The sequence below is a fragment of the Vombatus ursinus genome, unplaced genomic scaffold, assembly GCF_900497805.2.
Source record: "Vombatus ursinus unplaced genomic scaffold, bare-nosed wombat genome assembly UNPS02014814.1, whole genome shotgun sequence".
Taxonomy (NCBI): Eukaryota; Metazoa; Chordata; class Mammalia; order Diprotodontia; family Vombatidae; genus Vombatus; species Vombatus ursinus.
Window position 1 is genome coordinate 13,822,619 of NW_020954592.1, and position 24,416 is coordinate 13,847,034.

The following is a 24,416-nucleotide window of genomic DNA, read 5'->3' on the forward strand; positions in this document are numbered from 1 at the left end:
GAGTATACATATAGCACCACTTCTTTATGAAAAATAATCTTTAAATTAAAACCAAAAGAGGGGCAAATAGTATAATAAGTGTGTATTCCAGGACAAAAATGGTTTGGAATTGGATGCTACATGAGTTGATTTTTGCGTGGGGCAAGGAATTTCCTTTTATGAAAACTAATCTGATTGTTTCTTACAGCCTTGGAAGCTAAGTGGAAAGTAGCTAATGATGGCAAATGATGCAGATTTTTTTTTCAAAATAATAAAAATAAAACTACATAGTTTATTATTACCACTCTGGTAGTACAGAGTGCCATTTTAAACCATAAGAAACAAATGATTTACTTGTATGTACCTAAAGATATATGGATAAAATAAAAATATGGTACAGTATATGCAATATATATATATATATTTTTAAAATCAGACAAGACATACATCTATGTACATGGGCGTAAGAGATGAATACATATTTCCATTCTCAAGCTTAGCAAAAAAGATGAAATGTTTTAAAACAGAAAGTGTATCATTTATAAGGAATTTTGGACTTTTCATCTCTGAACAGTTGAGTATAAAAGTGGTAAAAGAAAACCTTTCCAAGTAATATAAATATTGTCTGAATAAAATGACAATTATATTTCTCTCAAGAATAACCATACTTCAAAAAAGCTTACACCTATTTAAAAAACAACAAAAGAGAACACAATTCACATGTTTATTCCCTTTCTGAAAAATCATTAAAAGCATAACCAAATTGAACACTGGAGCTTCAGAAAATGATTAGCAAGAAAGATCTGCATCTTTAAATTCTATGGTAAAACTTTTGTAGTCAAATTATAAAAGTTGATAAACCCCTGCAATCTTGTTTTATATCCTTTGGAATTCAGCCATTTTGGTTCTCAATGTGAAGATCAGTTAAAGTTAATGCGTGCTTATACATTTCCTGTATCAACTATTATATTTATCAAAGTATTCTAAAAAAAAAATCCCAAATAACTGCTAGCAAGAGTCAGTTAAATGCTCACCCCTTGAATGAATTTTGAAATGCTACAATAGAATCATTTCCTGAAAATAGTAGAAATATCACATTTTAAGAGAAATCTTCTGCAAACTGAGAACTAGATACCATAGTAAAATATTTTTAAATAAAAATGATATCTGTAAACCTGAGAAATCAGTCCAACCAGAAAATACAATAATCCTTGTGTCTCTCACTAGCTAATACTTTCCTTGTTTGAGTCTTTCAATGTGGTAGCAGAGTTTTAATGCTGGTCCCAACTTTAGTCCCATATATCTCATTATCATATCACTCCTCAATAACAGAAGTGCTTTCCCATCAATCTCCTATAGAGGAAAGGAAAAAAGAGAAAAATATTTTAACATTACTGTTAATATGAATAAAGTATCTCATTTATATTCCTGCAGGACACAAATGTCAAATGACAAATTTGAATCCATATTCCTGTCTTTTAAGTATTGCCTCTGTAATCTGTAAATCCAGTTTTTAAAATTTTTAAAAAAGGAAATTTGATAGTATATATTTACTAAGAACAAAGATTAAAGAACAGAAATAAAGCATAATTTTCAATTCTGTTATTCCAAGAAAACCTGGATACCTATGGGGTGCCACTTCACTGGTAAAGGGCATTAGAGTACTAGTGAGAACAGCTAGGTTCAAGTCCCATTTCTACCACTTAATAAACTGCACGACCCAGAGCAATTTACAACTATTCTAAGCTTTCATTTTCTAACCTGTAAAATGAAGTGAAAATACTTATATGACTTAACTTACTGTAAAGATTAAGTGAAGTTCATGTATGTGAAAGACTTTGTAAACTTAAAGTGTGTAAATGTTAGAAATTATTATGCACAATATAGTAACTATATAGGTAAATAGCAACATATATAAACTCAATCTCAAATGTTTATTCACTTGCTCAGAAAATGAAGGAGCATCATGATGCAGAGTCCAATATTAATGCCATCAATATAAAAGCTCTCTGAAATTAATTTCTTTAAGGTGAATAATAATTACAGAATTCCCTGATGAGGAATAAATGCTAAAAACTAACCCTAAATGTTCTTAGTTAAAATGTAAAGAATTCAGCAAACATTAGACCTCTCTTTTCAATGGTTTAGAATAAACTACTAGCTAAGCCCCTTGGCTTCTTTGAGTCTCAAAGCATCTCCTTGGCCCTACTCTAAATTCCAGAAAAGTTGCTGCTGGGGCTCAGTGGAGAGTTTTTACACAGAGCATTCCTTGCTTGTCTGGATGTAATCACTGGTCCAGACCAAACCTCCAGCCTCTCTCTCTTTCTAAAATAAAATAAACAGAAACAAAGCGCAAGACACTGACTGTGCTAGACATTGGAGATACAAAGATAAAAACAACAACAAAAAAATCCTTACCCTTGAGGAGCATACATTTTACTGGAAGTACACAAAATTAAGTATAAGGTAATTTCAGGAGGTAAGAAACAACCATTAAGTGACTCTGGGATGGATTTATGAAAGAATGTTATTTTTGCAAATTGCTGTACTCTGGTGTAGCACCTTGCAGGGAATGTCAGAGAGTGATACCATTTGCACCCCAAAATTTCAGTCATCTGTTGAAGCAGATGAGTCATTAGGCATCTAACCACTGCTCGGTATGTAAAGCATGTAAAAGTGAAAAGTGTGTAAAGTAAAAAGAAAGATACTCTATTATTACTTGTCTATTTGTAGTTATCTCTCTCCTATTGTTAATGAGGTATGGGGGACAAAAAGAAGACATTCTCAAATAATTTTTAAGTCTTTATTTTTTTATATACGTATTTACAGAAATCCAGTCATTTGAAGGGTGCTGTGCTACTAATGTAAATCAACATTTAATTGCAGTAACTGTGGACTCATAATTTGAAGCAGTTTGACAAGGTTATTACATAGAAAAAGTAATAAAAAAAAAAGTAACCTACATGTCTCCTGAAGAGCTCTGCATGTGGTGCTAATGCCTGAGGATCAGCTTCTTTCACAAATCGCATCACTTCATCTATGGACCAACTTGAGGGATCTTTATTGGATCCTCTTGAAGATTCCCTTTTTAGTGCACTGAGTTCTGGTCCAGTTGTTGAACTTGCAGCTTCAATTAAAAAAAAAGAAAGAAAAAAGGAAAAACACAGAACACTTACTTATTAGAAATGTATTTGTTCTAATTTGGATAAAGGATAAATTAAAATTCATTAAATGTTTTGGCTTTAGCATTCATCTTTAAATAATTGATTGGAAAACAGAGTAATATTTTTGCCACTGGGAACCCTCAAATAATCACCAAAATGGTGACCCAAAAAAGTTTTAGGAAGAAATTGAGAAACAGCAGAACAAAGAACCTACAAAGATGTGCACTCAAAAGATATCTGTTTAGAAGAAAAAAAGCTTTATTCCATTTCAAAAGAAGTTAAATAAGTTATGCTATCAAAGGTAAGCAGACTAAGGAGATCACGGCTAGTCCCAGCCATAATAAGTTCAGAAAAATATTTATCTTAGGGCACATGTTAGGTTAGATAAAATTAATACATAACCCACTCACCTATCTTTTCTTAAGAACTGAGGACCTGTATTTCTCTGTGTAGCCTACAGAAGTGCGGCTGAAGTCTAAGGAAAAAAGTCTAATTTTGATTTAACCTCTCTGAAGTACTAGTCATTTAGTGTAGATTTCTAAAGTTTCTTTCCAGAAGTGTGAATTTTCTAGGAAAAAGATATCTTTGTTACCTCTAGTTGTGAGAGACAAATTTAATTTTGTCTTAAAAGTTTTCTCTTCTAAAGTATGCTGAAAATGCAAATGACAACAAAAGAAAACTAAGAAGGAAACACAGAAAAGCACAGTAGCTTTGAAAATGATGCACAGTACTTATATAGTTTTTCCAAAAAACAATGTGAAATGAAAATTCACAGTTTTATACCATATCCTCTTTTTATGTTGTGCTATGTACAATGTAAATGTTCTTTTTTTGTCTTTTTGTATTTGAATTCAAAATGAATAAAATTTTTAAAAATTATACATATGAAATCATGTAAAACATTTCCCATATTAGCTATATTGCAAAAAAAAAAGGAAAAATAAAGTGAAAAAATTATATTTAAAAAAAAGAAAATGCAAAAGATCTGCTTAACTACTTATTTGACTTTTCAACCTTAAACAAGGTCAATCTCTGCTTTGAGATAGTGTGTTACTCATTGATTGATCTAATTACCCATGTTCAAATTTTGGCTCAGCCACTTACTGTGTCAAACTTGAGCTAATACCTCAAATTTCTGGACCTTTTTTTCTTCACTTGCAAAATGATGGGGTTGGACTACATTGCTAAGATTCCTTCCTCCTCTAAAACCTATGACCTATCCAACCAAGTCTGCAATCTTACAGCCAACCTTGACTTCTCAGTCTTCCTTTTCCCTACTGCCAATCAGTTGCCAAGTCTTGTCAATCCTACCTCCCGACAGCTTTCACATCCATCTCCTTGCCCCTGCTCACAAGATCATCCTAGTTTACCTCTGTATCACCTTTCACCTGAACTGTTTCAACAAATCCCTAACTGATATGCCTGACCCAAATCTCTCCCCTCTCCAATCCACAGTCCACCCAGCTGACAAAATGATAATGCTAAGCACAGGTGTGACTGTGACATGCTCCTGTTCTGTAGACTCCAGGGCCTCCCTATGATCTCTAACAATCAAATACAAACTCCTCTTTTTGACATTTAAAGTCCTTCACAACATGTCTCCAGTTCAGTTTTCTAGTATTAAGCACTTTCCCTTTACTTTTCAGCCTATTAGGATTTCTTATAGATCCTCACACAACACATTCCATCCCCCTGCTTCCTTCCATGTCTTTGCACATATTGATCCTTCTCGGAATGCCCTTTTTCTCCTTATCTTTCCTTCTGAGATTCCCTAGTTACCTTCAAAGCTCAGCTCACAAACACCTTTAACTGCTAATGATTCTCCCACAAATTACTTTATATTTATATATGTGTTTATATTTGTACAAAGAATCATAGGATCATAGCTATAGGGCCATCAAGTTCAACCCCTCATTTTACAGATGAGGTAACTGAGACCACGGGAAGTTAATGGACTTGTCCCAAGGTCACACACCTAACAGTAAGCATTAGAGGCCAAACTTGAATCTGGATCTTCTGTGTCTCCAAAATCAGAGCTCTTTCCAGTGCACAGTGCTGCTATCCTGTTGTGTTATCTCCTCTGACAGAATGTAGATGATATTTTTGTAGAAATAAAGACAGATGTGAATAAATGAAAAAATACTAACTGCTCATTGTTGAGCTATGCTAATAATAAAAATGATGACAGTATTATCTAAATTAATTTACAGATTCAGCACCATACCAATCAAAAGATAATAAGACCTAGGAAAAAATAACAAAATTCATCTGGAGGTACAAAAGGTCAAGAATCTCAAGAGGAATAATGAAAAAAAGTGGAAAATAAGGAGGCCTAGCAGCCTCAGATCTCAAACTATACTAAAAAGCAAAAATCATCAAAAACCTTTTGGTATTAGTTAAAAAACAGAAAATTTGATCACTGGAACAGATAGGTACATCATATAAAGAAGTATAGTATTTGATAAGCCCAAAGATCCCCAACTGCTTACATAAGACCTCATTATTCAATAAAAAATTGTTGGGAAACCTGGAAATCAGTCTGGAAGAAACTTTAGACTAATATCTCCTCCCATACACATCAGGGTAAGCTTCCGAAAAGACCTAGATATAAGAGGTCCTATCACAGAAAAATGAGAGGAACAAGGTAAGAAATACTTTGCCCAACTATGGGTAGGGGAAGAATATATGACCAAACAAGTAATGGTTAAGTGTCAAAGAAAATAAAATAGACAATTTTGATTACATTAATTTAAAAAGTTTTTGCACAAACAAAATCAAAGCAATTCAAATGAGAAGAGGAATAGGTAACTTGGAAAAAACAATCTATGCAGCACATGTCTCTGATAAAGTTCTCATAATCAAAATCTATGAAGAACTGATTCAAATATGTAAGAATAAGAGCCATTCCCTAATAAATGGTGAAAGGATATGAATAGGCAGTTTTCAAAGGAAGAAGTCCAAGCTACAACAACCACATTAAAAAAAATGCTTCTAATCAACAATGACTAGTGAAATACAAATTAAAACAATTTTGAGGTTACACCTCATACTTATCAGATTGGCAAATACATTAGATGACAAAAGAGAAAGGTGACAAATGCTTGGGGGGCTGAGGGACAATAGGCACACAGATGTGCTACTGGTAGAATCATAAATTGCTCCACCATTCTGGAAGGCAATATAACTATGCCCCAAAAGTCATTCAACTAGACATACTCTTTGATCCATATGTACCCACTCTTTTTGTTATAACAAGGAATCTAAGGAGGTGGCCATCAACTGAATAGCAGAAAAAGTTGTGATATATGGATGTAAATGACATATTGTTATGTGAAAAATGTGATAAAGTGGGTAATTTTAGAGAAATATGAAAAGACTTAGGGAACTACAGAGTCAAATAGAACTGGGAAACAATTTACATAGAAACAAGAACATTTTAAAGAAAAATTTTGTTAAAAGTTGTGTTCAACACAATGACCAATCAAAATTCCAGAGGAGCAATGAAGACTCCTATTATTTATCTCCTGCAACAGTTGTAGACTCAGGGAACATGAGACATATGTTTTTTGATACAACAAACATAGGAATTTGTCTTATTTTACTAGAAGTATTAGTGGATAGAGTACCAGACATGGAGCCAGGAAGATATGAGTTCAAATATGATCTCAGACACTTCCTAGTTGTGTGTCCTTGGGCAAGGATTTAACCTTTGCTTGCCTCAGTTTCCTCATCTGTAAAACAGGGCTGTTGTTAGGATCAAATAAAGTAACACGTAAAGTGCTTAGCCTAGTGCCTGGCACAGGGTAGGCATTATATAAATATTGGCTATTATTATTAGTGCTTTCTTTTTTTTTTTCTTCCAATGTTAGAAAGGAGCATAGGGCTAGCTATAGGATTGTCTCCCCAAAATAATGAAACAGGATCTTTGAAGCATTTTTAAATGCACAAAACGAAAGGAAAAACAGATAATAAGCAGGACAGTTTTGAAAATTACATGCTGAATATGTTATATGATTTATTATAAACATAAAAGGAAAATAAAGATGTCTATGTGTGTGTGTTTACAAATAAGGAAACTGATGCATCTATGGCATTATAATTTTCCCCATTTTTGTGCTAAGAAATGTTTGCCCCCAAAAGCATATTTTATAATACCCAAAATATAAGCCTACAGAATTAAAATACAAGACTTTGGAAACTGACTTTCCAGTGGCATATGGGAAGATTTCAAGGGCCATAGTGGTTTCACAGTTCCTGTTTCTTTAATAGTTTTAGCCTCCCTGCCTGAATTCTGTTGGTGACAAAGACGGAACCCCAAAAGACTGCAATAACCATCACTAATAGGAGAAATTGATTCTCGTTCTGAACACAAAATCAGAATCATAGTTCTGAAGAGCAGAAAAGGGTGTCAGACTAGCCGTACCAGATCTAAAACTGTATTATAAAGCATTAATCATCAAAACTATTTGGTACTCACCAAGAAACAGAGTGGTGGATCAGTGGAATAGGTTAAGTACACAAGACACAGGAGCCAATGACTACAGTAATCTACTGTTTGATAAAGCCAAAGACTCCAGCTTCTGGGATAAGAACTCACTATATGACAAAAACTGCTGGGAAAACTGGAAAACAGTATGGCAGAAACTAGGCATAGACCAACATCTTATACCAAGATATGGTCAAAATGAATACATGATTTAGACATAAAGGTTTGTGATACCATAAGCAGATTAGGAAAGCAAGGAATAGTTTGCCTGTGAGATCGATGGAGAAGAGAAGAATTTATGACCAAACAAGAGAAAGAGAACATTATGAAATGCAAAATGGATAATTTTGATTACATTAAATTAAAAAGGTTTTGCCCCAACAAAGCCAACGCAACCAAGATTAGAATGAAATCGAAAGCTTGTAATAAATTTTTATAGCCACTGTCTCTGATAAGGTTCTCATTTCTAAAATATATGGAAAACTGAATCAAATTTATAAGAATACACATCATTCCCTAATTGATAAATGGTCAAAGGATATGAACAGGCAGTTTTCAGATGAAGAAATTAAAGCTATCTATAGTCATATGAAAATATGCTCTAAATCACTACTGATTAGAGAAATGCAAATTAAAATAACCTTACACCTATCTGATAGGCTAACATGACAAAAAAGGAAAATGATAAATGTATGGAGAAGATGTGGGAAAATTGGAACACTAATGAATTGCTGGTGGAGTTGTCAACTGATCCAACCATTCTGGAGAGCAATTTAGAACTATGCCCAAAGTGCTATAAAACTGTGCATACCCTTTGATCCAGCAGTACCACTCCTAGGGTCTGTATCTCAAAGAGACAATAAAAAAATGGAAAAGGATCCACAATTCTCCTCAGCAATACAATGATTTAAGACAATTCCAAAAGTCTCATGATAGAAAACGTTATCCATATCCAGAGAAAGAACTACGGAGTCTGAATGCAGATAAAAGCATTCTATTTTTTTTTTCCCTGTCGTTTTTCCCTTTTGTTCTGATTCTTCGTTAACAACATGACTAATATGGAAATATATTTAATATAATTGTACATGTATAGCTTATATCAGACTGCTTACTATCGTGGGGAGCGGGGAGGAGAGGTGGGAAGGAAGAAAAAATTTGGAACTCAAAATCTTATAAAAGTGAATGTTGAAAACTATCTTTACATGCCACTGGAAAAAATAAAATACTATAACGTGGGGCGGGGGGAGGAAAAGGATGCCAGAGACCATCTAACACATGTCTGAATAAAAATTCTTTCCACAGTATCTATCACTGAGATACGTAGTTATCTAAACTTTGAGAAGACCTCCAGTGAGAGGGAAACCACTACCCCCACAGGCAATTCTATTTTCGGATAGTTCTAATCATTAAGTTTTTCCTTAGATCAAGGCATATACCTATTTCTGTAGATTTTAACTCACAGCTCCAATTTTTATGTTTTGGCCCAAACAGAACAAATTTAATTCTTCTTCCATATAACAATCCTTCAAATAATTTAAGAAATCTATCTTATTTCCCTAAGTCTTTTCTTCTCTAAGCTAAATATTCCTAAATACTTCTGATCATCCTTGCATGGTCTTTAGGACATGGCCCAGGGCTTAGTGCACAGGAGATGCTATTTAAATGTTTATTCCCTTTCAATTCCCTTCTTCCTTAATGTCCTCTTCTGTGTGTTCCAGCTTGTCTTAATCTTTTCTAAATTGGGGTGTCAAAAACTAAATACTACTTCAGATGTGGTCTAATTCAGGAAGAACACAGTGGGATTATCATCTCCTAAATTGGATGAGGCTTAGATAGAAGTTCTGCCTGACACTTGATTCTGTTCACTTATATTGAGCTTAGAGTACCATAAAACTCTCAGGTATTCTCCATAATATTGGCAGTTTAGTCATTTCTCCCCAATCTTGCACTTGCAAAGATGACATTTTTTAGAACAAATCTAGAACTTTATGTTCACCCCATTAAATTTTACCTCATTTGATTTAGATCTTTTTTTCTATCATTAAACCTCCAGTGGCAGTTTTTAAATATGCCTTTTTTAAAGACATGTTTTTAAATGCATAAAATAAGATACACAGGATTACAAAGCAAACTAATTAGAACACAACAGTTACCAAAATATTTTTTTAAAAAAACAAATTCATGGACCACAGGTTAAGAATAACTAGCCTACTGAAATCTTTATGGATCTTGACTATGTCATTCAATTAAGTTACTTTGTCTTCTCAGCTTCATGTCAATACAACTCATATCTATTCTTCAAGCATCTACTGAACTTAATATGTATCAGGCACTGTGCTAAGCATTATGCATACAAAGAAAAATAAACCATTGCCTGACCTCACTCTCAAGAAGCCTATAGTCAAACAGTTCCTGCCCTCAAGAAGTTCACATTCTAATGATGAAGACAACATGCAAATAATGGTGTACATACAAAATATACACAAGATAAAATTAATGTAATCTCAGAAGAAAAATATTAGCAATAAGGGGGACCAGGTTGAGCTGAGACTCAAGTAAATTCCAATTTCTGTTCTTCATCTAATTTTGGCTGAAGAATGAAGCACTGGTTTATGATTGCCTTGATCTGCCTGACAATAATCTGCAATATACTGTTGTGTAACTTGGAGGGAAGGATATTGTTGACCAAAAAAAAACAAAAACAAAAAACAAAAAACCATATTAAGACTTTTTCTATACTGATTAAGATCTGCTTCCAAATTTGTTATATTCTAGTATTGTCACATAAGAAAAAAACTTATCTTCAGTCTATTTCATGTACACTCATCATATGCTTTCTTTAGAGGTCAATAACACTTGCGCCAAAACATTCACAGTAGTTAAAGTATGAGTATTTAGTATTTCTGATTTGTTCCTATGTATCTTGCATTTCTGTGGTACCAGAATATGAAGAAATGTCATATGTTCAGCAGTGCTCTGTGTAAAACTGATCATCATTAGGGCGTTTCAGTGCTTAAATTCATAGAGATTACATCACAATGGCTATAGTGCTAACCTGCAGCCACTACAGTGGTCTCAGGACACACAATCCCCATTGTTCATCACGATAATATTCTCTTATTTTGCTGTTTCCCCTTGCCCCTTCTTGGCAAGAATGATTGGTTGGGTTTTGAGGGAGATTATCATCATCATTAACGAAATTATCATAAGGCAAGTGATAAATTTCTCAGCTGCTCAGATTTTAGTAGGAGAGCCCCAGCAGATGTTCAGATAATTAAAGTCCTCTGTCACTATGATATGCTTCCATGGCACATTTGTAATCTCTCGGATTCTCATTTACTTTCTCCTTCTGTCCGTATGGTCTACAGTACCATTTTCACCACAGTATCACTTTTGTTACTATATCATGTACCCAAGATGATGGAGTGAAATGAGCATTTTTGTGGAGCTCTCCCAACACAATCCTCTAAACAACTGAAAAAAGCCCATCCACACAAAGTATAGTAAATGATTATAGTAACTTTGTGTTTGACAAATGTAAAGATTTAAGCTTTGCGAATAAGAAGACATTATTTGGTAAATATTGTTGGGGAAACTGGAAAGCAGTCTGGCAGAAATTGAGTATAGAGCAATATCTTACACCATTTACCAAGAGGAAGTCAAAATGGATACGTGACCTAGCTATCAAGGGTGATATCATAAGAAAACTAGAAGAACGTGGAGCACATTACCTATTAAACGTATGGACAGGAGAAGAATTTATGAATAAAAAAAGATAGCATTGTGAGATGTGAAATGGGTAATTTCAATTATGTCAAATTAAAAAAGTTCTGTGTGAATAAAACCAATGTAGCCAAGATTAGGAGGAAAGCAGAAAACTGGGGGAAAATTTTATAGGCAATATTTCAGCTAAAGGTCTCATTTCACAAATACATAGAGATCTCAGCTATTGAGGTAAGAACTCACTATTTAACAAAAACTGATGGGAAAACTAGAAAGTAGTCTGGCAAAAACTAGGCACAGACCAACATCTCAGACCTTACACCAAGAGAAATTAAAAAATGGTACATAAAAGATGATATCATAAGCAAATTAGGGGAGCATGAAAAATTTACCTGTCAGATCTATGAACAGGGGAAGAGTTTTTTTTAAATAACTGATTTTTGGTTTTCAACATTCACTTCCATAAGATTTTGAGTTTTAAATTTTCTCTCCCTCTCTTTTCTTCTTCCACCCCAAGACGGTGCACAATCTGATCAAAGTTCTACTTATACATTCATATTAAGTATATTTTCCCATTAGTCATGATGCAAAGGAGAATTAAAACTAATGGGAGGAACCACAAAAGTGAAGCAATAAAACAAAACGACAAAAGAAAAGGAGAGCAAACAGTATGCTTCCATCTGCATTCAAGACTCCATAGTTCTATCTCTGGATGTGGATATCATTTTCCATCGTGAGTCTTTTAGAGTTGTAGGGGAAGAGTTTATGACCAAACAAAGAAATGAAGATGATCATAGGAGGTAAAATGGATAATTTTGATTACATGAAATTAAAAAGGTTTTGCACAAACAAAATCAATCACTGCAGCCAAAGTTAAAAAGAAAGCAGGAAACTGGGGGAAAAATTCTTAGAGCAAAGTTTCTCTAACAAAAGTCTCATTTCTCAAATATACAAGAAACCTAGCCACATTTATAAAAATAAGAGCCATTCTCCAACTGATAAATAGTCAAATGAAATCGACAGGCAGTTTTCAGAAGAAGAAACCAAAGCTATCAATAGCTATAAGAAAAAAATGCTCTAAATCACTAATAATTAGAGAAATGCAAATTAAAACAACTTTGAGGTACCACCTCTCACCCATCAGATTGGCTAAGATGACAGGAAAAAGGAAAATGACAAATGCTGGAGGGGATGTGAGAAAATGGTATATAGATGTGACAAAATGTGAGAAAAAAACGCACCGCTAGTGGAGCTGTAAACTAGTCCATCCATCTGGAAAAGCAATTTGAAACTACGCTCAAAGAGATATAAAAGTGCATACCCTTTGGCACAGCAATATCACTATTATTTCTATATCTCAAGGAGATTTTTTTTTAAAAGGATCTATACGTACAAAAATTAAAGCAGCATTTTTTGTGGTGGCAAAGAATTAGAAACTGAGAGAATGTCCATCAATTGGAAAATGGCTGAAGAAGTTATGGTATATGCATGTGATGGAATATTACTGTATTTAAAAAACAATGGCTTCAGAAAAACCTGGGAAGATTTATATGAACTGATGCAAAATGAAGTGAGCAGAACCAGGAGAGCAATCTATACAGAAACAGCAACATTGTAAATATAATAACTGTGAAAGACTTAGTAACATTGATCAATACAATGATCTATCACAATTCCAAAGGCCTCATGATATAAAATGCTATCCACCTCCAGAAGAGAAGTGATAAATTCTAAGTACAGACTGAAGCCTATGTTTTCCTTTCTTTGTTTTTCTTACTTTTTTTTTTCCTGGAACATGGCTAATTAGGAAATATATTTTGCATGGGTTCATAAGTATAATGGTCATCATGTTTCTTGCAATCTCAATGGGCAGGGGACGGGGGTGGAGGAAGGGAAAGAATTTGGAACTGAAAATGAAACAAAATTGAAAAAAGATTCTAGGCAAATGTGTTTTAATATTAAAAGCATTTTAGTTAAGTATACTCCATGTCTGACCAAGAGATATTATTCCCCAATTTTAAGCCACTATCAAGAAATAAAAATCCTTTTCTCAAAGGCCATCTTCTTCGCCATCTGTTCACTTCCCAAATCCATCTTTCCTTTTTGAATCACCTACTTACCATAAGAAGTAGTTATGGAAAAAAAAACAACAATTAAGGATCTTAAAGGTGTGAGTTTTATTTCTGTCAGTACATCAAAATTCTCAGCAATTTTTTTCAAGATTCCTTCTGGTGGCATCATTTATCCCCAAATGATAACCACCAGAAGTGGGTGGTGGCTATCAAGTGTAACTAGTTTCAATGTGTTCTTTGTCAGACAAGAGGTAACAATGATGGATAATCATGTTTGCAGGAATCTCCCAACCACAATTAATCTTGTCTTCTTCCTTGTTTGTCTGACAATTATTGGATAACTGGACAACAAGAGCATCTAATGGCACCTGCAGGTCTACATCATCATTCTTTAGATCAAAATATGCTGCTTCCTCCTGCGATCTCCCTCTTTTCACAGGAAAAGCCTCACATCTCTTCTCAGCTCCAAATATTCACTGGTTCTTCTTCCCTTCCTTCTGTCTCACATTCTTGTGCGTACATAATTATTATCTGAAGAAACACCAGGCTAAAATTGTTTCCCTAATGACCTCCTTACCATATACATTCTCGTAGAGACTAAAAGAAGCTCTGAAAAACATAGCCACAATAACAAAGAGCTAGAATTTTAAGCATCATTACTCCATGGAAATATCATTGCCTTCAGCTGTGTAAAAGATTAGGGTTCAAGAGAGCTGAAAGATGGAAGACAAAAGACATAAAGCAGCAAAGTAATAATATGTATGTATATTTAAGTGATAATGAAACAACATAAACAACAATTAGGGAAATTATGGATAAAACCGTTTAAGAACCACTAACCACAGAAGTATTTTTCAAAAGAAGTGGTTGGCATGGTAGAATTCAGAGGGTATTGTGAGGATGAACATTGTGGACCTACAAAAGCTATTTGATGTTGGTAACGACAAACTGAGCTATGTGAATTGGGTGGATTAGTTTCATCCATCTTTAGTCAAATCACTACCTTCCTCATTTTTGACCTCTTCTTTCTTCTCATAACTTCTCACTTGGTTAATTTCAACAGTCTCCTAGTTAGTCTTCCTGTCTAAAGTCTCCAGTCTATCCTCCATACAGCTGCCAAAGAGACTTTCTTTAAGGACTAATCTGACCATGTAATTCCCATGCCCATCAAAGTCCAGTGCCTCCCAGTTGCTCTTAGGATCAAATGTAAACACTTCTATTTAGCTTTTAAAGCCCTTCACAACCTAGCCTTGATGCACCTTTCTAGCTTTGTTTTACTTTACTTCTCCCCTCAGTCGATGGCCAGTCACACTGGCATTCTTGCTGTTGCTAACCCATGACAACATCTCTCATACATTGTCTATGATTGCACCCCTCAACTTGCCTCACAGGATCTGTCTTTTCCTTCAAAGATGTAGCTCAAGCACCATCTTCTACATGAAACCTTTCCTCCCAACTGCTGGGCCCTCCGTCCCTAATTACCTTACACCTATTTGTATTTTTCTTTATTTAATTGTTTTGTATATACTTACTTACAGCATTGGTCTCCCCAGTAAAATGTAAGTTCTTTGGGAGTAGGGTCTATTGTATTCTTTGTATTTGTATCCACAGCACCTACCACATAGTAGGTGTTTAGCAAATGCTTACTAATTGAATGATTTTGAAACTTTTTGTGAACAATGGAAGGAGAGATCATAAAAGTCTTCAAAAGCAGCAAGATAATATATCTGTAGAACAATGCTTCTAAACCATACCTCCAGGATATTTTTTTTGGACTTGGCTAATATAGAAATTTGTTTTGCACGACTATAGATATTTGTATTAGGTCTTGTTTTTCTTGCCTACTTTCAGGGTGAAGAGAAAAGAGGTAGGAGGGAATAAAAAATTGAAAATGAAATAAAACTGAATTTCAAAATATATAAATAACACGAACTATACCTTCAATTCTTCTTTGCATTCGGCTCCTGTTGCCTTCATAATAATTGTTCCCAGCGGGGTTCAATGACAGTTTATGTAAGACTGGCACTGAGTTTGAGGTAGTAGTTACTGATTGAAGAGAATTTCTATAATATGTAGTACTTGTTGAGGTACGACAGTTTGTGGGATTTCTACAGGCAGGGCTTGAAGGGTTCCCTGAATTCAATGATGAATCCATGGATTGTTCAGAAAATCTATGCTCTTTGGGCATACCACTTTCTTCAGCTGGCAATATTTCTGCTATAGTCAAGAACAAACACAAAGGTTGTTATTTACTAATGGACTTACATATCATATGCTTTTGTAACAAAAGCCATTATAATGTAATTTCTTTACAAAAAAAGATTTCCCACTCCCAAGCAATAAGCTTATTTCTTTTAAGCAATAAGATAATAATAATGTGGTAAAGTGGATGGTGACCCAGTCTTAAAACTGGTAAGAATTGGGTCAAAGTCTCACCTCTGGGATATAAATGGCAGTGTGATCTATACAAGTCACTCAGCCTCTCAATGTTCCAGGCAAACAATCTAAAACTAGAAATTGCAGAGCAAGTGCCAATCAGCACTGATAGAACTGGCTTCCTCACTGGCAGTTCTCTATATCAATAATATCTCCATCCAGCCCTCTCAAAATTTAAGCAATATTTAATGTAACAAATCTCTATTATAACAAATTAGGACTGTCCTTTGGAGTTTTGTGTAACGAGATACAGCCTAGCATCAAATTTTATATCACAAATTTATAATGTCCTACATTATTCAGAAACAGAGCTATTTGTATTTCTTGTCACAGAAAATAAAAATAACCAGTTATGTTTAATTAAAAAAAACTAAAGTATATTACCTATTCAATAGGATATCCTGCAAATATTCATTACTACAAAACATAATGCATTTTTACCAAAATAAGAGTCTTTCTACTTGGTAAAAAAAAAAAAAAAAAAAAAGAAGGAAGGAAGGAAGGAAGGAATGAATGAAGGAAGGAAGGATGAATGAAAATCAACAACCTGGAGTTAAAACTTTCAGTACACTGGAAAGGAAAGGCTTTCCTGCTGTCCTCTACTTCTCTTTCAGCAAGGAAAAAGCTAATAGGCAGACACACTGGCCATAAAGTATACTTCTACACATATATCACATTAGAAAAATATAGCTGTGCAAAGGAGACAATGAAGCACCAAAGTGGCCTATAAGAAGACTCTAATTGTCAAACTGGCTTTGTTAGTAATCTAGAGTCATAAATTTTGAGACCTTAGTATTCAGAATATTTTCCCATTCTCTGGAATGCATAAATGGTAGTTACCTTCAGATACATGCACTTCTGTTCTAGGAATCTTAGGGGAGAGAGGGGCAGCATAGGGTGGAGAATCCTGAGAATATCTTTTAGTACTCCTATTTTCTGATATTTCTTCTTTTGCTGTTTAAAAAAGTTTGTTATAAGTAGTAAGGCATTTTTTTACATCATTATCATTAAACACATTTATGTTTTTATGTTATATAAGTGCTAAAAATTTACTCATAGTAAGTCAAATATTTGGTTGTTTACTCAGACTATTTCTATAGCACATTTCATCAACATCTAACACCAGAGGCTATCAAACTTTCCAGAAGTTAATTATCCAGAGGTGCCAGCCAAGTTATTTACTCACTCTACAAAGGGTCTACAGCTGTGAGTCTCAGAAGGTACTTCAATACATTATGCTCCAGCCAAACACTACAAAAGACTTGTCTTTTGTTTTGTGGGGAGGAGCTGTGAAGAAAGAATGAGAATTTCACTTGAGTCCTAGCCTTACAATGATTAGTGGCATGGTGGGCTTTACCTCTCACATCCTTTAAAGAGCTTGCTCTACAAATCCAGATCAGTTCTTACAAGTTAGCAAGCAGCTCCTTAGCCAAAGCACCATCACCCTGCTTTTTTCAATAATACGGCATTAAAATATAAATACCCGAAGAAAACCTTTGATGTTAGATTTTAAATTAGAAGCTAATACCTTAAGAATTAACAACTACATTTAAGTTTATCAGCCAAGAATTCTGGTTTAAATTTTAAAAGCCTGAGTTAGAATCATGGCTCTGTCACTCTTCTATCTGGATGACTTTAGGTGAGGACTGTTCTGAAAGGAAATTCATTCAGCAAATATGCGGGAAGGCATCCACCACCAAACAATGGTTGCCACTTGGACTTTATTGTATTCCTGATCTACATCAGTATAGAACTTTTTTGATCATAAACCCCTAACAGTTTTAAAAAAACTGAGCACAGTCTCTTTCTATATACATATACATACATATTATATATATATATATATATATATATATATGCTTATTCATGTTATATATGGAAACCATACTAATAATTATATAACTCACATGCAAAAAGAAATTTTTTAAAGGATGAGACACAGGTAAAATAATGTTTGATATGAGAGTCAACAGGGAGCCAGCAGAGTTTACAGTTTAAGAGCAGGGATATGGTCAGACCTGAACTTTAGGAAAATAATTCAGCAGTTCTGTGGAGGACAGATTGAAGAGGTTGGAGACTACAGGTAGAAATGCCAATTAGAAGGCTATTATAACATTTTAGGTGAGAAGTAATAAGGAACTGAACTAGGCTTCAATGGCTATGAATAAAGAAAAGGGGATTTAAAAAAGTTTTCTTATGGCAAGAGAAACAACTAGATTTGGCCACTGTGGGGTGAAGGAAAATACTGAGCAAAGAGGTAATACTAATACTATAAAGCTGAGTAACTAGAAAAATGATGATGTCCTCAATAAAAAAAAAAAGTTCAGAAGAAAGTTGGGTTAGAGTGGAATTAGTGAGTGTTTTGTGCATATTGAGCTTGAGATGCCTATAGGACATAAAGTTCAAAATATCCAGTGATGCAAAATTGGAGTTCAATTGATAGATTAGGGCTAGCTATATAGATGTGGTCAGTATCTACATAAAGATAAACCTATGTGAGTTGATGGTCATCAAATGAAAGTATATATATAGAGAGAGAAGAAAAAAGGCCCTAGACAGAGCCCTGAGATAATATGAATAATTATCCAGCAAAAGAGACTCAGTAGGTCAGAAAGGTAGGAGAACCAAATGACAATCCAGAGTGGTCAGCAGAATCTTATGCTGCAAGGAAGTCAAGAAGTATGAGGCTTAAGAAAAGGTCCTCAATTGAAATCATTGCTAATTTTGAAGAAAACAGTTTCAATTGAGCGAGGAATAGAGAATAAGGTAGAAGATGAAAACATGGAAGACTAGAAGGATGGTGGTGCCTTCAATGGAAACAGGAAAGTTCAGAATAGACGCACATTTGGAAAGAATAATAACGTAATCACAATCCATTCATATCTGGGCTTCTCATTCTTCCTCATCAAAAATGGAAAACATGTGTATGGGGGGAGTGGGTGGATTGGTAGAGTTCCAACCCCATTACACGATAATGGTGGAGAGTGACAGGGCACAGAAATGTTGGGGGGGAGAGGAGCACCAGAGAAAAGGGAAGAGATTTTGCCTGCACAGCTACTGCAGGTGCCTAAGTTTGGTTTAGGTTATAACCTTCCTGAAGATCTCAGGGCAGTCATGGAAGAGGGCAGCTGTGGGAGGAGTTTTAAAATGAGTGGGGATAGTTATGTCAGAGATTAGCCCATGTTTGACTATAGGAACACAGAAGTGACCCATCTTCCCCTCCTCTAATTGATTTATTACATGTCCCTTGAGGTTATTCTACACCCCTCCGGGGCGGGGGGGAAGACTGGTCTCCACTTAGAGGGCCGCTGATCTTTGTAACTAAAAGGGCAAGATTTATTTCAAAGTGTGAAATACAACTATTTTTAGCAATGAAAATATCACACTATAGAAAGAAATCCTTAATTATTTTTCTATCTTAGCAACAAACATTGGTCCACTTTAGAATCTTGGAAGATATTACAAAAAGACATTACCATCCTTAACTCAAAACAAGGTTTCATCAACAGTTTTTGAAATGAGTTAAACAAAAATCTAAAAATGAAAAATGACTCTTGATGAAATATGCAAACAGTAGACTGGATACAGAGTTCTTAACTAACCACAGATTTTCATTTGAATAAATTTTCCCCATAAAGTTAAAATGTAGAAGTCATAATGTTGGATAAGAAATTTTAATTTAGAGGAACCAACTTAGAAATATTGACATTTAAATGTAATTAGTAATCATTCTTTTCACTCTAAGTAAATTTATGACAAAGGTCTTTATGTAAAAGTTCTATTTCAAAGTAGAGTTAAAATACAAAAGATCATATTTTGCCTCATAGTTTTCATAAACTTTAAACTATTTACTTCAAGTTTTAATAACTGAGGGGAAAAATAATCAGAAAATTTATGGACATACATGTACTATACATACACATGTGAATTAGTTGCTAGGATAGGTCCCTATTTTTAAAAATGAGTATTTATACATATACGTGTGAATTATGAGTTATAAATACATATATGCACATGCACGTGTATATATGTGAATGCGTGTATGTATACATAATGCACATGTATATGCATATGTAATAAACATATGTGTGTATATATATAATTTTTTTCAAGTAGGAACCTATTCTAGTTATTTAATTAGTTTTAAAATTCAAATATGCTGTGTTCATGGAAAAATCACAAACTACTTTGAAATCTGTGAATGAGGCAGTTATATGAAGATCTTAATATCTCACAAGTGATCAAAGATTTCAATCTCTATTTCTGAAATCGATTTTTTAAAATCAATCTTTAAAAAAGTAAAACTGCACAAAAGAAAACAGAACCCTTTTTCTGGCCTTGATCTGATTTTCCTTCATATTCCTAATTGCTTCCTACAGTCCCTGAAGGATAGAATAGTCAAATTCTCACAGGAGAATGGGAACATCAAATTCTATGGTACCGTATTTAGGAATCCTCCCACAGCATTCGTTCTTATCTTATTATAGGTAGGTGAATGTTGTACATTTATTGCCATAAAGTAAAGAAGTGTGGTTCCCTGATCATTTTGAAGAGCTTATCTAGAAGTGTACTTTTGTTTGAGCTCCGTATGGCCATCTCTTCCCATAAAGGATGTGAACATGACCTTTAGTAGCTTAAGAGTACTTCAAATAACTTCTGATAAAGTATCAGTGTCAGGCTTGTCCTCCAGATTTGTGACTGATTTGTAGCCACGTCTTGGTACCTCCTAGAAAACAGGTTTCAATGACTGGTCTACCTAGAATAGGAGAGAGAGAAGTCCCCATACTGCCCTGAGAATTACGATGACCAAGGGAGCTAAATGTATTTGCCCAGGGCAGACTGACAGGAGAGTTCCTGCTTTTTTCCCTTTTTAAGTACATTAGAGACCTGAGAATAGATTTTGACAGCACAAAAGATGATAGCTTTTAGGGCAATAGTAGAGAATCCTGGAGCACACGAGAGTTTAAAGTATTCATTCACATAACCAGAAAGAGGAGTTCATGGACAATTTCCTTCCTGAATCCTTGTCTCCTAGTTTGGTGGGAGAGCTGGTGGGTACATGGATTTCCATACATGGCTTAATGATAAAATCTGCCAAAGTGAATTTCATTCTCTCCAGAACAGAAGATGATTTGGTGGGCAGCTTCTATCTTGGGAGATGAGTGTTTTGCTAGTAATCCCAAATTTGACAGTTCAAAGATCAGGGAAATTTTCTAAGGAGTGTGACTCCAACATGGCCCTTACTGCAAACACAGGACTTAGTATGGATGAGTAAAAAAGCTTGGGCTTTTGCACAATTTCCATGAGAAGAGGCCCACTGGGAAGGGTGTTGCCTGTTTAGTAGTCCCAAATTATTTTTTCCTTTCTGGGGGAGTCTAAATCAAGAATGATGCTAAATTTGGAAGAAGAAAGAAAAGTAGAAAAGTAGGACCCACTGGACAGGGAAGAGCATTTTGTTAATTTTTAGGGGCTATCTACAGTGAGTCACTTTAGGGTTTTCTATATTTGTTTATGAGTTTCTATGAGTCCTCTGCCTTTAATGTAGAAATGCAAAACTGTTATCTACTATGCATTTGTTACCTTCAGTGCTTATATGGCAGGTGAGGACCATGATACAGCCAATATGATGAAGACAAGAGCTGTAGGAGGAGGTTTTCCAGTACAATGAACGGAAATATAATGATCTTAAAAGACATAGACTGATATATTAAATCAGATCTGTAGAAGCCAGAATTTGGAGGATCTGGAGCCATGTGTTTGTTATTGTTGTGATGATGAAAGTTATTAACTTATTTTATGCTACCACAGAAAATTACTCAAATGTTATTTTATTACTCCTAATCCCCATTGGTCTTCTAAGGAGTAACCAGATAACGGCACATAGAAAGGCTAATGACCAAGTAAAAGAGAATTTCAACAAAACCCACATGCCTTGACTCTTAAGTTCCACTTCCCATAAAAGAAGATATTTTCTTTGCGTTTGTAAACCTAGTATAATGTAAACTAATAACTTCAACACACAGTTTAAATCCTGAATAAATACAAGTGTCTAGAAAAAGACAGTCTTCAAGCAACATTGTAAAAAAGCAGCATATATTTGCTGTCACCTGGTTTATTCTTATCATACTCTGTAGGGCTATGAGTAGTTCCCATATAAGGGCTGAAAGGCTGGCTACTAAAAAGGTTATCACACTGCAGACTGTGGCAAAGCTTCTCCAGAAAACGAAGGACAAATGATGCACTGTTCACAGAAGGAAGATTGGTGGCATGTTTTTCCCCATCAAAGGATGCTGTAGAAGAAAAAGGGAGGAAAAAAAAAATCAAAACCATCCTTATGCAAAGACATAAAACTAAACACTTCCCAAAAGGCTATAAAATTTAACTTACTCTTATTTTTTAAAATTTTGTTGTTTTCATGGCTTCAGAAAAATATTAATTTTTGTTTGCTCTACAAATACTTTAAAGTGATAGGAATAATATATGCTTCTACAAATGCAGTGCATCCCTTCCAAATGTGAGATGATATCATAAATTTCTGATTAATAGATTATCCAAATTGCAGATTAGTCATACACCCTACCAGCTGCTGCCCTATACCCAATCGGGTTGGTGCTATCGCCCTCTTCTACTCCACAGAGAAGGTTTCTATGAGAATAAAGATCATGCTTTCAGTCTAATTTAGCTGAGCAGAAACATTGCGGAGAAGCCCTGTTGAGTCCCTTTCCTCTCTGGTCAAGTTCCTCCTTGTCTTTCAACTATTAATGCTGGTAAAGAGAGCAAAAAAAGTAAGCATTAGTCAAAGCAGATTCCTATTTTTCCAGCTGGGTTAAGGCTTCATCATCATTGTTACAGCTAAGTTTAGGCACCTTAGGGAATAGAGCTGTGGCCTTTATCCAGCTGGGCAGATTATCAAATTACTTCAAATGGCACTGCACAGTGTGCCAAAAACCCCCTTTCATTAGGGGTGAAAATGAAAAGTTCAGTATGATTCAAAAATGAGAGTTAACTTTCACCATAATTTAACACTTAACAGAGAGATCAGATTTTTTTTAAAATAATGACAATTTAAAAACGACCTTTTTTTTTTACATTGTGTCTTTTCTACTTGCCTTCAGAATATTACTTTTCAGCACAGTGCTCTAAAAAGACAGTCTTTTCTACCTTTGTCACATAAGGTTACGGAACAACCATTATGTTTTCTTTGAAAAATACAGTGGCTAAGAAAGAAAACTTATAACATCAACATAAAGTTTTATATCACTGCCTTACTACAGTGCTTGTTTTTAGTCATGTCTGACTCCTTGTGACTCCTTTTGGGGTTTTCTTGGCAAAGATACTAGAGTAGTTTGCCCTATCCTTCTTCAGCTCATTTTACAGATGAGGAAACTGACGTAAACAGGGTTAAATGACTTGCCCAGGGTCACACAGTTAGAAAGTGTCTGAAAATGGAATTGAACCAGCTGCCCCCCTTATTATTTTTCTAAACTAACTATCACTAGAAGAGAAAGAAAAACCATTTAAGAAAAAGAGAAAAATAAGAATGGCTAGGATCCCTTAAAAATAATGTTCATTTACATTAAGCTTCTCACTACCAGATAAGACCTTAGGCTAAGTGAAAATACAGAAAAGGAGAAAACACTTGACAAATTTTCATACTAATGAGAAAACTTAAATATATGTTTTTATAATTATTACACCAAAGAAGGTAATTTGAATTGCAAAAATAATGACAGCTATACAAAATTACCATTTAAAACACAGCAAATTTATTTTTTAAAAGCTGAACCAGATTAGAAATATTTGAAATGATGGAGGAAAAAATTCTACTTTAGCTCTTTTCCTGCTGTGTCCAGAGGCAGAACAGGCACCATAAACTGAACTGGTGAGGGGGGGAAGGGCTACCTTTTCCTGCTTTCTCATACCCTGTGACCCTAAGAAACAGACCTGGGGTGTTTGTTTTAGTTGTCCTTTTCAGGTTGTTTGGTTTTGGTTTTTTTTTGAGGGGGGAAGATAGAGGAATCCCCACTGAATAATAATTCAGCTATTGCAACCCTGAAGCCACTATTCCAGGCTGGGTGGTGCCATTGCCAACCCAGCAGGAAAGGGAGAAACCAGGGTGCCTAGGACTCAAGGCCAAGGGGAGTTTTGAGCTTCAAACTTGGGACTATTCTATAAAGAAACTAAACTAAGTTATAACCCCTTCCCCTCCCCAGAATATAATGTGATACAGTAAGGAGCTGTGTCCCAGGTTTTGAGAAATATCTTGGTTTATTTCTTATTATACCTTTAAATACACATTCCTTTGCAAAAAACTAGTCCTGTTAAGTGGGTAAATGCAACTGAGGTACAGGGGAAACCCCTACAAATTGAGGGGAATACTACTGGTGGGGGTTTAAGCCAATGGCAAAGAGCCTGAACACCCAATTCCCTTAAGAGTTCCAGAGAAGGTGGTGGAGAGGAGAATAAAATACAGCACATCTGGCCTTCAGGCAGTGGGGGGCAAGATGATCCCTCATACATGCAAAGTCTTGACTAGGATAAAATAGGGCTCCTCCC

The 24,416-nt window shown here is 34.9% G+C and overlaps 1 protein-coding gene across 4 annotated transcripts in view; it reads right to left on the reverse strand.

Annotated features, from left to right (window-relative positions):
* Nucleotides 1-669: 669 nt before the first annotated feature.
* Nucleotides 670-24,416, reverse strand: part of SCML2 (Scm polycomb group protein like 2) — a 144,388-nt gene continuing 120,641 nt past the window's right edge. For 3 of the 4 annotated variants that reach the window (XM_027835383.1, XM_027835384.1, XM_027835386.1), the window contains 5 exons: nucleotides 21,968-22,150; nucleotides 16,701-16,814; nucleotides 15,363-15,641; nucleotides 2,943-3,106; nucleotides 670-1,332 (listed from right to left, as the gene is read on the reverse strand). In XM_027835383.1, the coding sequence (XP_027691184.1) occupies nucleotides 1,207-1,332; nucleotides 2,943-3,106; nucleotides 15,363-15,641; nucleotides 16,701-16,814; nucleotides 21,968-22,150 (866 nt within the window). In that variant the 3' untranslated portion in view covers nucleotides 670-1,206. The remainder of the gene's footprint in view (nucleotides 1,333-2,942; nucleotides 3,107-15,362; nucleotides 15,642-16,700; nucleotides 16,815-21,967; nucleotides 22,151-24,416) is intronic. The other variant, XM_027835385.1, reaches the window with a different exon arrangement.